The sequence below is a fragment of the Peromyscus eremicus genome, chromosome 12, assembly GCF_949786415.1.
Source record: "Peromyscus eremicus chromosome 12, PerEre_H2_v1, whole genome shotgun sequence".
Lineage (NCBI taxonomy): Eukaryota > Metazoa > Chordata > Mammalia > Rodentia > Cricetidae > Peromyscus > Peromyscus eremicus.
In genome coordinates this window covers 62,476,293-62,491,297 of record NC_081428.1, presented here as the reverse complement: position 1 = coordinate 62,491,297, position 15,005 = coordinate 62,476,293, and the positions used below count along the sequence as shown (strand labels likewise).

Below are 15,005 nucleotides of genomic sequence, written 5' to 3'. Positions count from 1 at the left end.
AGATATTTCTAGAATTTATGGTACATATGGTATTAAAATAAATTGGACAGAATGCCAAAATCAAGACGTATAAGATCAAAAATACAGAGAAATTTTTATTTTATATTTTGGTCACCCAAAACAGCCACTTGTGATAGCCTCCAACTGCACGTAGTGGAAAAGACCAGCTCCAGCAGCTACAGAACTAGCGAGGACAGGCTGAGCTTGCCCTCAGTGATGTATTTGAAACTGATCTATCACTTTACTAGGATGACCAGTGGCTGCAAACAAGTATTCACTAATTGCAGACCATCTAAAATAAGTGTGCTTGCTCTGTGTGAACAGGGCTACTCTCTTGAGGGTGGCTGTACAAAATAAAATGCCAAATTAGCCAGTAACTTTCTGCAAGAGCACCAACTTTAAGGGTATGCTTTAAGCACCAGTCTATTTGACTGAAGAGACTTCGGGGCCTAGATCATAAAGCAAGATTGTTTCATTCTTCTTTACAACCATAACTTAACAGCCTCCTGGGTATGCACACTCATAAGGAGAATGAAGAAGAAAATGGCCTATCTGCTTTTCCTTCCAAGCCCCAAACCCTGCAGGAGTGGCCATCACTTACCCTTGCAATTTCATAGCTTTCTTTGGGATGGAGCACCAAATTATTCATGAAATCTGGCTGGCCCTCCAAAATCGTGCATTCATTTTTATCTTGAAGATCACAAGTAAATAATCTAATCTTCATATCAGCAGCTGAAGTACAAAGTTTGGTTACTGGAAGCAAGAAATCAAGTTTGGCCTCTTGCCCACAGGCTAGCCATCATGTGTAGTTGGTAATTGTTGCTCTTTTGGGATTCCCGCCAACCAGCTCCCAAATAAATCACACACGGAGGGAGGCTTATTCTTAATTATAAATATCCAGCCTTAGCTTGGTTTTCTTGCCAGCTTTTCTTAACTTAGATTGCCCCATCTTCCTTTTGCCTCTGGGTGTTTTCCTTTTATTACTTCTTAAATCTTACTTTCACTCTTACTCCGTGGCTGGCTGGGTGGCTGGGTGGCTGAGTGGCTAGGTGGCTGAGTGGCTGGCCCCTAGCATCCTCCTCTCCTTTTTCTCTTGCTCTTTCTTCTCCTCCCAGATTTCTCCTTCTCTTTATTCTCTCTGCCCGCCAGCCCCACCTGTCCTTTCTCCTGCCTCTCTATTGAGCATTCAGCTCTTTATTAGATCATCAGGTGTTTTAGACAGGCAAAGTAACACAGCTTCACAGAGTTAAACAAATGCCACATAAAGGAATACAACACATCTTTACATCATTAAACAGATATAACACACCTTAAACTAATATTTTACAGCAATCATGTAAAGTGTTCAGTGTTTTATGCTGAATTTCTTCCATTCTATTTTTCCCTCCTGGAATGTTCCATGCCAATAACCACATAATTACTGCCACCATACACAGCTAGAGTTCCTGAATTCCCCCTCTACCACTTGCACACAGTCTTTACAAGCCACAGTGTAGGCAGCATTTCTTGTGACTTCTGTTTGGTCTTGTGTATCAAACTTGAGGCCTTATAAGAATCCAAAAGCCTCCTATTAGATGTCAGGAAGTGACCTGAGCACTGCTCTCCTTGCTGTGGCAGCTGCTGCTCACACCATCCCTAGAGAAGTTTGTATTTTTGTTTTTTCCGTGATTCATTCTTTCAGGGCTCATTGAGATCATTTCCCACCCTATGGTCATGTTAGGGAACTTAAAAGCTTCACAGTTTATCTGTAGCATCTAAGCCTGATGTCTTTTGATACAGTTTTTGTAGGTAATATATTTATTTCAGACAGATACCCCAGTGATCCAGCACTATTTATTAAACAGATTATGATTCTTTTTTAAATAACTATGAACATTTGTTAAGCACCAAAGGTATACAGCAATGATTGCTGCACAATTATTGATACAATTTCCTGCTATTAAGCTTACAGTCTAAAATACAAGAATATTATCAGCCTGCACCGAAATTTCTTGAGCTTGGAATTAGCTACTTTGGCAAATGAATGAAGCAAAATGACCTATTTCTGGTTATTTTGAAGGCTTTGAACATGACACACACACACACAAAAGAATACTTTATGTGTATCCATTTTTTTCTATTATATTAGGATAACTAATGACAAAAGGATACTTAGAATTTTGATAAGCACAATGAATTATTTCAGATTTTCCTTAGAAATTGAGACAGAGATGTTCACTGGCAAATGCCAGCAGCCAGTGAAACCCCACTACAAACAGGCACTAGACCAAATCTTTGTCATTGTCCCACTTAACCTCTCCACCATCTTCTTCCACTCTAAGGGCTCCAGTGACACACCCCCATGAGATGAAGTATATAATTACCAAGTCAGACTTTCAGGAATATTCCTGTCTGAATATGTCTGAACAGAGATAGCAGTGGACACTCTAGTTATGCAGTGACATGTGAGACATGTAAGCAAGGCAGTCAGGCTCAGGTCGTGGACCTCCAAAGTGATGAGGGAAGCATGTGAATGCTTACTTTTCTGTTCCTTGTTTCTAGTGAGGAGTGTAAAAACTCCTGGAGACATGGCTCAGCGGTTAAGAGCACTGGCTACTCTTCCAAAGGTTCTAAGTTCAATTCCCAGCAACCACATGATGGCTCACAGCCATCTGTAATGAGATCTGGTGCCCTCTTCTGGTCTGCAGGCATACATGCAGCAGAACACTCTATACATAATAATTTTAGGGGGAAAAAACAGTATCAAGAACCTAGATTACAAATTCTACTTGCCTAAATGCATGTATAATACTTCATAAATACTTTTAAGGTGTTCACTTCTTGTCATTACTAGCTGACAAAGGCACACTGAAGAAATTTTGGTTCTTATTGTCAAATGCAAAGACAATTTTAAGCTGCTAAACAAACACAAAGCATGTATTATTTTTAATCACAATTTTTTAATCTCAAAAGAATATTAAGAAATGAAATAATTGGTTACAAGTTAGTTATCTGAAAACAGAAATGTATTCCATAATGTGCATAACTAAATGTTTTAAAAACTCATGATTACACACATTTTAATGGCAGAGTAATAGCATCCTGAGATATCCTTTTTTGTGTATATGCGTGAGTACGTATTTCTGAATGCATATATATATATATATATGCATGTGGAGGCCAGATGTCAGTCTTGGGTGTCAGTCATTTCTCAGGAGCCATCCACCTTGCTTCATTTGAGAAAGGGTTTTCCCCTAGGATCTGGGGCTCACCAGTTAGGCTGGGTTGAGTCCAGGGATCTGTTTACCTCCAGGTTCAAACTCAGGCCCCAAGGCTGGTATGACAAGTACTTTATGGACTGAGCACTTTCCTAGGCCCCTAAGATAGCCTTTGTGGCAGAACAATATACTAGTGTTGCTGTTTGTGGGGATGTTTTGGGGGACAGAATCTCTCATTGTAAGCTAGGCTTGGACTCCAACGCAAGGCAATTCTCCTGCCTCAGCCTCTGAAGTGCTAAGATTACAAATGTGAGTCACATATCCAGCAATATTTGTAATGCTATCTTGGTAACTTATTAGCAACAGAAACATTTTTAAAGTGTTCATACTTTTGCATATTAAGTTTATACAAAAAGAGTAGTCCAGACATGTCAGGATACAATTTTTTACAAAATAGTACTCACTGATTTTTACCTAAATTTAAAATTCTTACTACCTTCTTTCAGTCTGAAAGTATCATTTATGTCTTTTCACTCTTTTATAGTAAATAACACTGAATTATGAAATTTGAAATGAAAAAACCTAAAACACATATCAGCATCATTCTAATAAGAGGACAGGAATTAATTTCCATTGGCTTCCTGAGAAGAGGATTTTTCAAGTTTATATCAGTGGTGAATGATTCTCAATTATAAATCTCAGTCCAAGTATTTATTTTTATTTAATATTATATGAAACCTCTAGAATTCCTGATTAGATGATGCAGTTTCTAAGGCAAGGCAAGTTAGATTACGTATGAAGCATAGATATTAACACAAAGGTAATATGACATGCACAGCCCCTTTTTATTGAAACAAGGTTTTAATATGTATGTACCAGGTGTTTCTGTTGTTGTTGTTGTTGTTGTTGTTTTCTTTTTTCTTTTTTCTTTTTGGGCCACCAACCAGCTCCCAAATCATGACACAGAGACTTGTTCTTAGTTTTGAATGCTCAGCCTAGTTTAAGCACGTTTCTTTCTTCTTTTTTTTTTTAATTTTTATTTTTATTTTGCAATACAAATCAGTTCTACATATCAGCCACAGATTCCCTTGTTCTCCCCCCTCCAGCCCTCCTCAGCTTCCCCCCAGCCCACCCCCCATTTCCACCTCCTCCAGGGCAAAGCCTCCCCCATGGACTGAGATCAACCTGGTAGACTCAGTCCAGGGTAGGTCCAGTCCCCTCCTCCCAGAGCCAAGCAATCCTGCATAGGCCCCAGGTTTCAAACACCCAACTCATGCAATGAGCACAGGACCCCATCACACTGCCTGGATGCCTCCCAAACAGATCAAGCCAATCAACTGTCTCACCCATTCAGAGGGCCTGATCCAGTTGGTGACCCCTCATCCATTGGTTCATAGTTCATGTGTTTCCATTCGTTTGGCTATTTGTCCCTGTGCTTTATCCAACCTTGGTCTCAACAATTCTCGCTCATATAAACCCTCCTCATTCTCGCTAATTGGACTCCCAGAGTTCTACCCGGGGCCTAGCCATGGATCTCTGCATCCAGATTCCTCAGTAGTTGGATGGGGTTTCTAGCACCACAATTAGGGTGTTTGGCCATCCCATCACCAGAGTAGGTCAGTTCGGGCTGTATCTCGACCATTGCCAGCAGTCTGTTGTGGGGGTATCTTTGTGGATTTCTGTAGGCCTCTCTAGCACTCTTCCTATTCTCATGTGGTCTTCATTTACCATGGTCTCCTTAAGCACATTTCTGGCTAGCTCTTTTAACTTAAATTAACCTGTTTCGCTTTATCTACCTTTTGCCTTGGGACTTACTACTTTCTTTTGTATATCTTCTTTCACTGCTTCTCTATGTTTGTCTGTCTGGCATCTGCCAGGCTTCTTGCCCTGATGTCTCCTCATTCTCCTCCTCCTCCTTCCCAGCCTAGATTTCTCCTCCTATCTATTCTCTTTCCCCTCCAGCCCTGCCTATCCTTTCACTGCTTAGCTAGGCGTTCAGCTCTCTTCATTAGACCAGTCAGGTGCCTTAGGCAGGCAAGGTGAAACAAATGCAACACATCTTTACGTAATTAAACACACATCCTTACATTGTTAAACACACATCCTTACATTGTTAAACAAATGCAGCATCATTGCCTAGTTAAAATAATATTCCACAACATATGTAGCCCTGGCTGGCCTAGGACTCACAGAGATCTGTCTGCCTCTTAGATTATGATTCTTACCACTGAGTTTGTTGGTGATTTTATTACATATTAAGGGAAGACATGAATAGTTCTAATTCTAGACTCTTTATTGATGTATTTATCAGTCCTCTTGGCAACAGCACATTCTCTGTGTTAGTGACTTTATAATACATGTTGATTTCTGTTTGTATGTCTTTCAGCTTTATTTTCAAGATTTTTTTAAGTCGTCTTTGAAGTTCTTTGATGATTTTGAAAATGAAAATAAATCAATGTTGGAGCTATGGCAACGGCTCAGTGGGAAGTGCTAGTTATTGAAGCGTGAGGGTCTGAGTTCAAATGCACACCACCACAGAAAAGCCAGGCATAGAAGAGTTTGTCCGTCACCTCAGTGTGGGGAAATCAGAAATAACAGGATCCTGTCTGAAGGATCCTGCTGCAGCCAGTCCAGCCTAATGGCCAGCTCCAAGTTCAGTGAGCCCAAACACTGAGGTAAAGTAAAGGAAGGTACCCTGTAGGCAGAAGTTTCTCTCCCATCTGCCTGTTCCCAAATACCCAGCAGCCGCTTCCCAAATAATTGACTCTGAGGCTTAATATAATTTATAAATGCTTAACCAACAGCTTAGACTTATTAGTGACTAGCTCTTACACTTAAATTAACCCATAGTTCTCATCTGTGTCTAGCCACATGACTCGGGACCTTTTCTCAGTGCAGCATTCTTATCTTGCTTCCTGTGCGTCTGGCTGGTGACTGACTCCTTTACTCCAATCTTCCTCCTTCCCAGCATTCTCAGTTTGGCTTTCGCGCCTAACTGCCCCCAGCTACCAGCCAATCAGTGTTTTATTAAACCAGTTCAAGTAGCAAGTCTTTACAGTGTGTAAGAGCATTATCCCACAGCAGTACGCAGTGTCAACTCCTGACCTCTACATACACACACACACACACACACACACACACACACACACACACACACACACACACACAGGGTTAGACATGTGCATGCACCATATACAGACAAATACACAAAAAGTGCCAAGCTTAGGTTTCTCACACCTGTGATCTCATCACTTAGGAGGTTGAGGCAAGAAGATCTGAAGTTCAGAGTTAGCCTGGCAATAGGGTAAGACCCTGGCTGAAACAACACAAAAGAAAAGAATAGAAAACTACAGTGCAGTTTTTCAAGAATTGAAAATTGAGTCTTTCATGAGTATGATATCTTTGTCTTAGTTACACAAATATTTTTAAATTCATCTGAGTAGTGTTTTGTAGAACAATAGAGATTTTATAATTGTTTTTGTTATATTTAGTCCAAGATACTGGATAACCTTGATACCCAGTCTATTATAAATGATACTGCTTTTTAAATGTTTCTTGTTTTTATTAATATGTAGAAACATGGCTGGCTTCTTTATGTTGATTATATAATTAGTATTGCTAAGTTCATTAAAAGTACCTTAGATTATTTTGTAAAAGTCTGTGTATTCAACCGTGTGATTTGTGTATAAAATTCAGTTTTTCTTTATTTTTTTTTCCTGTTCTCTAAACATTTATTTCCTTTGTTTGTGTGATGACTGACATAACCTCCAGGTCAGTGTTACGAAATGACAGAGGCTGGACAGATAGCTCAACAATTAAGATCATTGGCTGCTTTTCTAGAGGACCTGGGTTCATTTCTCAGCACCCACAGGCTCACAACCATCTGTAACTCCAGTTCCAGGGGAACTGACACCTTCTTCTGACCTCTGCAGGCACCAGGCACACACATGGTACCCAGACATACATGCTGGCAAAGTACCCATACATATAAAATAATTAAATTTTAAAAAGAAAAGACAATGCATATCACTGCCACAGTCTCAATCTATGAAAATAGCATCTTGCCAGGACTTCGGTAGATTCCCATTATCAGGTTAAAAAAGCAAATTTTTGGCCAGGCGGTGGTGGCGCACGCCTTTAATCCCAGCACTCGGGAGGCAGAGCCAGGTGGATCTCTGTGAGTTCGAGGCCAGCCTGGGCTACCAAGTGAGTTCCAGGAAAAGGCGCAAAGCTACACAGAGAAACCCTGTCTCGAAAAACCAAAAAAAAAAAAAAAGCAAATTTTTATTCCGTTTATAGAGTTTATTTTGTAAGTTTTTAAAATGCACAAATATTTTATTTGCAGAGAGTTTCTCTTTTATTCTTTTAACATGATAAATTATATTGATACTGTAATTTATCAATGAGTTCATCTGTATAGACTTGGAATTTTTTGTTGGAAAGATTTTAGTTCTTAATTCAGTTAACTTGGTAAATAAGAGACTGACCGTGTTTTCTGTCGTTCATTATCTCTGTAGAAAAGAGAACTAGATCACATTGGATTTAAGAGGTGGTTGTCCAAGACTGGGGGAAAGGGGGTTTCTAGAAAAGAGCAGATGTCAAAGGTAGCAGCAAACAGTTGATTTACTGGATAGTAAAAAAAACCCTTTGGCAAGAACACTGAAGAAAAAAAAAATGATGTTTATGGAAGTTATCTGTGAACCTTAGGAATTAAAAAGGCACAACCAATATTTTTAACTTGATGGTCCACACCTTTAATCCCAGCACTCAGGATGCAGAGGCAGGCCTGGTCAACAGAGCGAGTTCTAGAACAGCCAGAGCTACACAGAGAAGCTCTGTCCTGAAAAACAAAGCAAAACAAGATGGGAACTTAAGTACGGTGTACAGGGATAAAAGTATGCCTGTTCTAATGACAAAGCCCATCATCATCATCCCTGACATAGTTCCAGCACCACCGTGATGACACTTTCCTAGCTTCTCCCTGTCAGCTTACATTCTCCTGTTATACTCACGATCTCGCTCCAGTCTCTTCTCCCTTTCACTTTAAGTTCTGCTGCTTTTTGTCCACACCTGTAGGTCTTGGGTCATTGATTTTGATATTTCATGATAGGATATTGGATTTCTTTGTTCCATCATTTCTCTTTGAGATCTTGTTATGTAAGATTTCAAGTATAAAAATAGCAATGTTTTTTCTGATCTTTCTTTGGGTTAATTGATTGAAAGGAACACAAATGTTTAGTCCTAACTGTCTGATAGACTGACATGTGAAGTTAAAGGTTCAAATGTTCACTGCATAATGGTGCACTTTAAATCTAGCAGGGAAAAGATACATTTTTTATTTTGACATTTAATAGAATTTTTATTGTTCAGTTTTGTGGTTATTAGTTTGGATTTTTGTTCCATATAAACAGGATAATACAGCAACGAAACTTGACAGTCAAAAATCAATAAACATACATACATATATATATAGAGAGAGATAATATATATCACCCAATAAATATACATATATATATCTATATATATCTATATATATATATATAGATATATATATATATGTATCACCCAGGAAGGACTTTGGACTTCAAAATTGAGAACCATTGGTAGGAAGTTCTTTGATGAAAATATGAAAGACTATCTCGGGAACTAGTGAGGAAGCGATTGCTGTTAGGCTCTGCACACCCATGATACCAGTAGACACACTAGACCTCTGGGTTATATTGCCAGGAGACATCACACACTCTTAGCTTTTTGTATGGTATAGAGACATATAGATGCTGCTTCCTTTTTAATAGAGTATGCATTTTCTCCTTATACCATACAGTTCAGTTATTTCCCATTGTCTCTCATTCAGATCCCTTCATTTCTTTATTTAAAGTCACCTTCACAACCACTGTAGTTGCTTGAACTCATGACCTCTGCACACACTGTATACTCCCCATGGTTCTTTACCTGTAGAAAATGCTTAGTAGTACAGTAAAAGGAAAAGCCAATGGTTGGTAATAAAAACATTAGACATTGCAGCTAGTTTTGAAATGCTTTATTGCTTTCTATGTATTTTGGCAATGATTCAGATCATTCAAGGATGGTGTCTTTGTAAACAGTAGCTAAAATGTTCCTTGCCTGGGACTTTGTGGTCAGGAGTTGCAGTATAACTCTGTGCTACAGTTTTTCTTGAATGACCAAGTGCATATGATACTATTAAAAAAAGGAAACAACAAATGACTTTTACTTTTTATTTTATTTTATTTTATTTATTTATTTATTTATTTATTTATTTATTTATTTATTTATTTATTTATTTTGGACCTGAGGATTGAACCAAGGGCCTTGCACTTGCTAGGCAAGTGCTCTACCACTGAGCTAAATCCCCAACCCCTACGTTTTGTGCTTTACCAGATTTCCACTCTTTGTGGGTATAGGTACAGATTGGATAGACAGTTATGAACCTGGTATAAGGCTTTACTGTTTTTACACTTCTGGCCTCCATTCACAATAATTTTGTGAATCTGTGCCTTTTCTTTTTTTATGTCTACAAATGGCTTCTTAACAAAACTAAAGGGGCTGGAGAGATAAGTCAGTAGTTAAGAGCACTGGCAGTTCAAAGCCTGTAACTCTAGGCCCAGAGGATCTGACACCCTCTTCTGGCCTCTGGACACCAGGCATGCACATGGTGCAGAAACATACATGCAGACTGAACACCCATACACATAAAATTAATAATAATGAATATTTTTACTAGTATACGTCATATTTTATCCCTTTCTGTGACAGTTTTTAACCTATCCTGGACTTAATTTTGCAAATCAGCTTATATAAAACTTTTGTAGTTGTATTTTCTCAAAAGATTGCAAGTGAAATAAATTAGCTTCATTAATCTGAATGTTAAAAGCAGTTTTGACCTGAAACTTGAGCTTATACATTGTTCTTAGCTGACATCTTCTCTACTAAATGCTGTTACACAAAGTAGCAAAAAGAATTCTACTTTAACTTTAAAGTTCACTTCCAGGTACTAAGTGGCATCTTTCATTTTTGATATATTTCTCAATTTATTTTGAAGCTTCTTCTCAGCCTGTTGATAACCATGTTAGCCAATCTTCCTACTTGGGCCAGACACCAGCGTCACCCGCAAGATACTCACCCATTTCTAAACCAGTGCTTGGAGATGATGAGATTACGAGGTAAGGCACTTAATATTCATCTTCTTACATAAAGCCAACTGTTAAGTAACATTTTGATTAGCCACGAAAGAGAGCCATACATTTTAGGGCTAATAGTAATTTCTGCTCCTTTCTAAAATACTGCTTTTTACTGTCTTAAGGGGAGGTAAGTTTCACTAAACATAGCTTAAATAGTTTGGTATGCTAGTACACACCTGGTGTTCTAGCCATGAGAAGGCTGAAGCAGGGGGAGTGTGAGTTCAGGTTCAAGGCTAGGTTACATAGTAAGTTTCGGGTTCATCTGGGTTACAGATCAAGACTCTGTTTTGTTTTGTTTTTAAAGGAAGAGATTAGCTTAGATAAAGCTAAACTAAGACAACACTGATCCATTAAGCTAACTTTGTGGGGTTTTTTCCAGTACATGTCATAGAATATTATAGTAAGCTTTTGTGTTCAGAAATCAGCAAATCTTACTTTTATTGCTTGATATATATTGTTGAAACTCTTGACACCAAAAATTTGCTTCATTAACAGTAGTAACTGCACTAAAGTTTATGTCTAAGAAATTCCCTGGGAATGTAATGAGATAGAAATATTTTAGCTCCTTTTCATATTATTCAAGGTATAGCTTGCTTTGTAAATTTTACAAGTGTTTTATATTAACTGTATTAACTGTAGCATTTAGCATTATGTATATACTCAGTAATGTCTGTCATGTTTTTATTACTTTCACCATTGTAAGCATTGTTGGCTTTGAACCTCGGTGTTTGTTTGAATTGTGGCTTTTCTAAGTAGACTGCAGACACTAGACTTAGTTCCTAAACTCTTTTTTTTTTTTTTTTTTTTTGGTTTTTCGAGACAGGGTTTCTCTGTGTAGCTTTGCGCCTTTTCCTGGAACTCACTTGGTAGCCCAGGCTGGCCTCGAACTCACAGAGATCCGCCTGGCTCTGCCTCCCGAGTGCTGGGGATTAAAGGCGTGGCCACCACCGCCCGGCTAGTTCCTAAACTCTTTACAGCTCCTTTCTTTGGTGAAATTTTACATGCTTGCCAGATATATGGGTATATAAATAGATATATAAATCAAGCATTTATTGATAAAATAATTTATTTTAAAGCAAGAGGTAAACCTTATAAAAAAATTAAAGACCAAATTTTCATACTAATCAGATGGATGTACTCATTTATTATAACATAAAGAATCAAGTCTTGGTGCCAGCAAGATGGCTTAGCAGGTACTGGTAGCTGCCAGCACACCCGACCACCTGAGTTTACTTCCTGGGGCCAACCTGGCAGAAGGAGAGAGCCACTTCCTCCAAGTTGTCCTCTGACCTCCATAAGTAAAATTAATTTTTAAAACTTAATTAAAAATAAAAACTAAATCTTGGCTAAATGTTTGATAATGCAGGCTGTAGAGTATTTTCAACACTTGTCAGCATTGGTCAGCATTGTTTGCTGAGAACAGCGTGTTACATAAAAATGCAGTACATAACAGAAGTATGGCTAGGGACATTTCAGGAATTGGATATTCTATCCTGATCCCAAGCCAGAATTCATTTAATGGTTGGTTGGTTAGTTTTTATGAAACTCAAGTTATCAGTTCAAACACCAAGTTCTGTTTGTTTGTTTGTTTGTTTGTTTGGTAGGTTGGTTGGTTGGTTTTGGTTTTGGTTTTTTTGAGACAGGGTTTCTCTGTATAGTTTTGGTGCCTGTCCTGGATCTCGCTCTGTAGACCAGGCTGGCCTCAAACTCACAGAGATCTGCCTGGCTCTGCCTCCCGAGTGCTGGGATTAAAGGTGTGCACCACCACCACCCAGCCTCAAACACCCAAGTTTTTAAATCAAATCGTCTACTATACAATCCAAAGATATACTACTTTGGTATTTACATGCTAAAGAAAAATGATTGGAAAATATTTTAAAAGTCTTTGTTTCTGTAATTAAAGCATTGTGGTTCTTGTAAGAGCAGAACTCTGTAAGAGCTTTGTGTTTCAAATGCACAGCAGTCTTAAATCTTAGATGAGGTTTTCAAGCAGCATTTGTTAGTGGGGCAGTATGCACAGTGCAGAATGCACACCTGAGACGTTCAGAAGCAAGGCTGCAGTGTTATCCCATGATGCAGCACGGGAGATAGCTACCAGAAACACCTGAGAGTCTTTACACATTTAACTTAGAATTAATTTCTGTTTGTTGTACATTCAAAAACCTTTTACTTTTGCCAAATTATTCATCATCCCCACATTCATTGTGCCTTCAATGTAGGTTTGGCACCTACAGATTAAGAAACTGGTGTAGGAGTTGGGGATTTAGCTCTCAGTGGTAGAGCGCTTGCCTAGCAATTGCAAGGCCCTAGGTTCGGTCCTCAGCTGGGGGGGGGGGGGGACGGGGACGACTGATGTAGTAGAATATTTTCAGGTGTGTTACTGTTGTTCATGTTACATTTGTTTAACTGTGAAACTGTGTTACTGTGCCTGTCTAAAACACCTGATGGTCTAATAAAGAACTGCCCAATAGCAAGGCAGGAGAAAGGATAGGCGGGGCTGGCAGGCAGAGAGTATAAATGGAAGGAGAAATCTGGGAAGAAGGATTAGAGAGCTAGCAACCAGAGAAGGGGAGGACTCCAGGAGCCAGCCACCCAGCTACACACACAGCAAACCACAGAGTAAGAGTACAATTCAGAAGTAAGAGAATGGTAAAAGTCCAGAGGCAAAAGGTAGACGAGATAATTTAAGGAAAGCTGGCTAGCAACTAAGCCAAGCTAAAGCCAGGAATTTGTAATTAAGAATAAGCCTCCATGTGTGAATTTATTTGGGATCTGGGTGGTGGGCCCCCCAAGAGAGCAAAAACCCCCAACAACAAACTGGGCTCAGAGCTGAAGAGTTGGCTTAATGCTTAAAAGGATTTGCTTCTCTTGAAAAAGGATCTAGGCTCAGTCCCCAGTACCCACATGTTGGCTCACAGCCACCTGTCCCTCCAGTTTCAGGAGATCTGATGCCCTCTTCTGGTCTCTGTAAGCACCAAGCCCACAGGTGGTGTACTTGCATACATTTAAGCAAGCATTCATACATATAAAATGAAAATAAGTAAGTCTTTAAAAAGAAAAGAAGCAGTGATGTCTCTAGTATAGAAGCGTTTATCTTGTTTCTGAGTTAGCAGTGTTGGAAACAAAATAAATGCCTGTTAGTTGGGCTAATAATGAAAATCAGTAGAAAAAATAGAATTCTTGTTTTTTGAGTGAATAGTCAATGCTTATTGTTTGTAAGCATTACTTCTCGACTGATCTATTTTTGTTATTTGCTAATAGTGCCTATTATATCTTTAATATCTTCACATATTTTGCCAATTAAAGGGTAAGTTGTATTTCCATTTTCTTTTCTGTCCCCATCCGGCCTCTCTGCATGTCCCATATCTAGAGTATCTGTTGGATGTTTATCACAACAGACGTACATATTTGCATACTCATGTGAAAATCAGATGGTTGGTTACTGAATAGGACTTCTTAAAATGGTATGCATTGTATCAGTCCCATTTGATAATTAGGCTCCTTACCCAAATCATAAAGTACAAAAATCAGTGCCCAAACACTTCGAGTCCTCCACAGTTTGAGCCAAAGCCTCTTGAGAGGTGGTCTCTCATTCTAAGCTCCCCTTCAGAAATACCACAGCATATACTTAATTGCTATAAAGTTCAGTCCTTAATAGTTCTTTATTCAGGCTCGACTGTGGGGGCACACACCTTTAATCCCAGCACTTGGGAGGCAGAAGCAGGCAGATCTCTATGAGTTTGAGGCCAGTCTGGTCTACAGAGTGAGTTCTTGGACAGCCAGATCTACATTGTGAGACCCTGCCTTGAAAAACAAACAAACAAATATTTTTTAATTAGTTTTATTCAGATACTCACCATAATTTACTCTTGTTAAGTTTACAGAGGGGCTGGGAAATGGCTTAGTCGGAAGACCTAAGTTTGATACTTACATACTCCAAACCCACATGTTAAAAGGCCAGGTTGTGACCCTTGCAATCCCAGCACTAGGGAAGCAGAAACAGGCAGATCCCTAAGCCCACCAGCTTCACCCATCTGGCAAGTTCCAGACCAGTGAGGAATACCTCAGTACCTGAGGAAGGACCTTGGAGATTTTCCTGTGACTGCACACATCAATACCCACATACACACACTCAATAATTTGTAGTGCATGTCATTCATTTTTAGTGTGATAGAATATATGTATATAATAAAATTAGAATGGTAGTCATTTCCACAGTGTATATTTTAGGTGCATTATATTCAGTGTTACCACAAGCCATTTCCAGAACATCTTTCATCATCACAGATGAATCCACTCTACTTCTAGCTCTTGGTAACTTGAGTCTTCTTTCAGTCTTCCAAATTTGATTCATCTAAATAATTCATGTAAGTGGAACCAAGCAATATGTCTTCTTTTGTGACTGACGTTTCACAGCATTGTTTTCAAGGTTCACTTATGGGTTAGTATATATTAATCTTCATTCATCTTTCTGACTAATAGTTTATTTGTCCCTATGTGTCACTTACATTGTTTCCAGCTTCCGTGGTAACCACTGACATTCATGTGTCTGTTCAGATGCTTGCTGTGAGCCAGTTATTTAGGAAATAGACAGGAGTGGCGTTCCAAG

General features: G+C 38.9%; 1 protein-coding gene and 1 pseudogene across 8 annotated transcripts in view; one reads left to right on the top strand and one right to left on the bottom strand.

Moving 5' to 3' along the window:
- Dlg1 (discs large MAGUK scaffold protein 1) overlaps nucleotides 1–15,005 on the top strand; it is a 209,005-nt gene that overhangs the window by 137,202 nt on the left and 56,798 nt on the right. For all 8 annotated transcript variants that reach the window (XM_059277478.1, XM_059277477.1, XM_059277476.1 and 5 more), the window contains one exon: nucleotides 10,258–10,378. In XM_059277478.1, coding sequence (XP_059133461.1) covers nucleotides 10,258–10,378 — 121 coding nt within the window. The remainder of the gene's footprint in view (nucleotides 1–10,257; nucleotides 10,379–15,005) is intronic.
- On the bottom strand, nucleotides 101–3,215 carry LOC131922828 (nucleoporin Nup37-like; annotated as a pseudogene).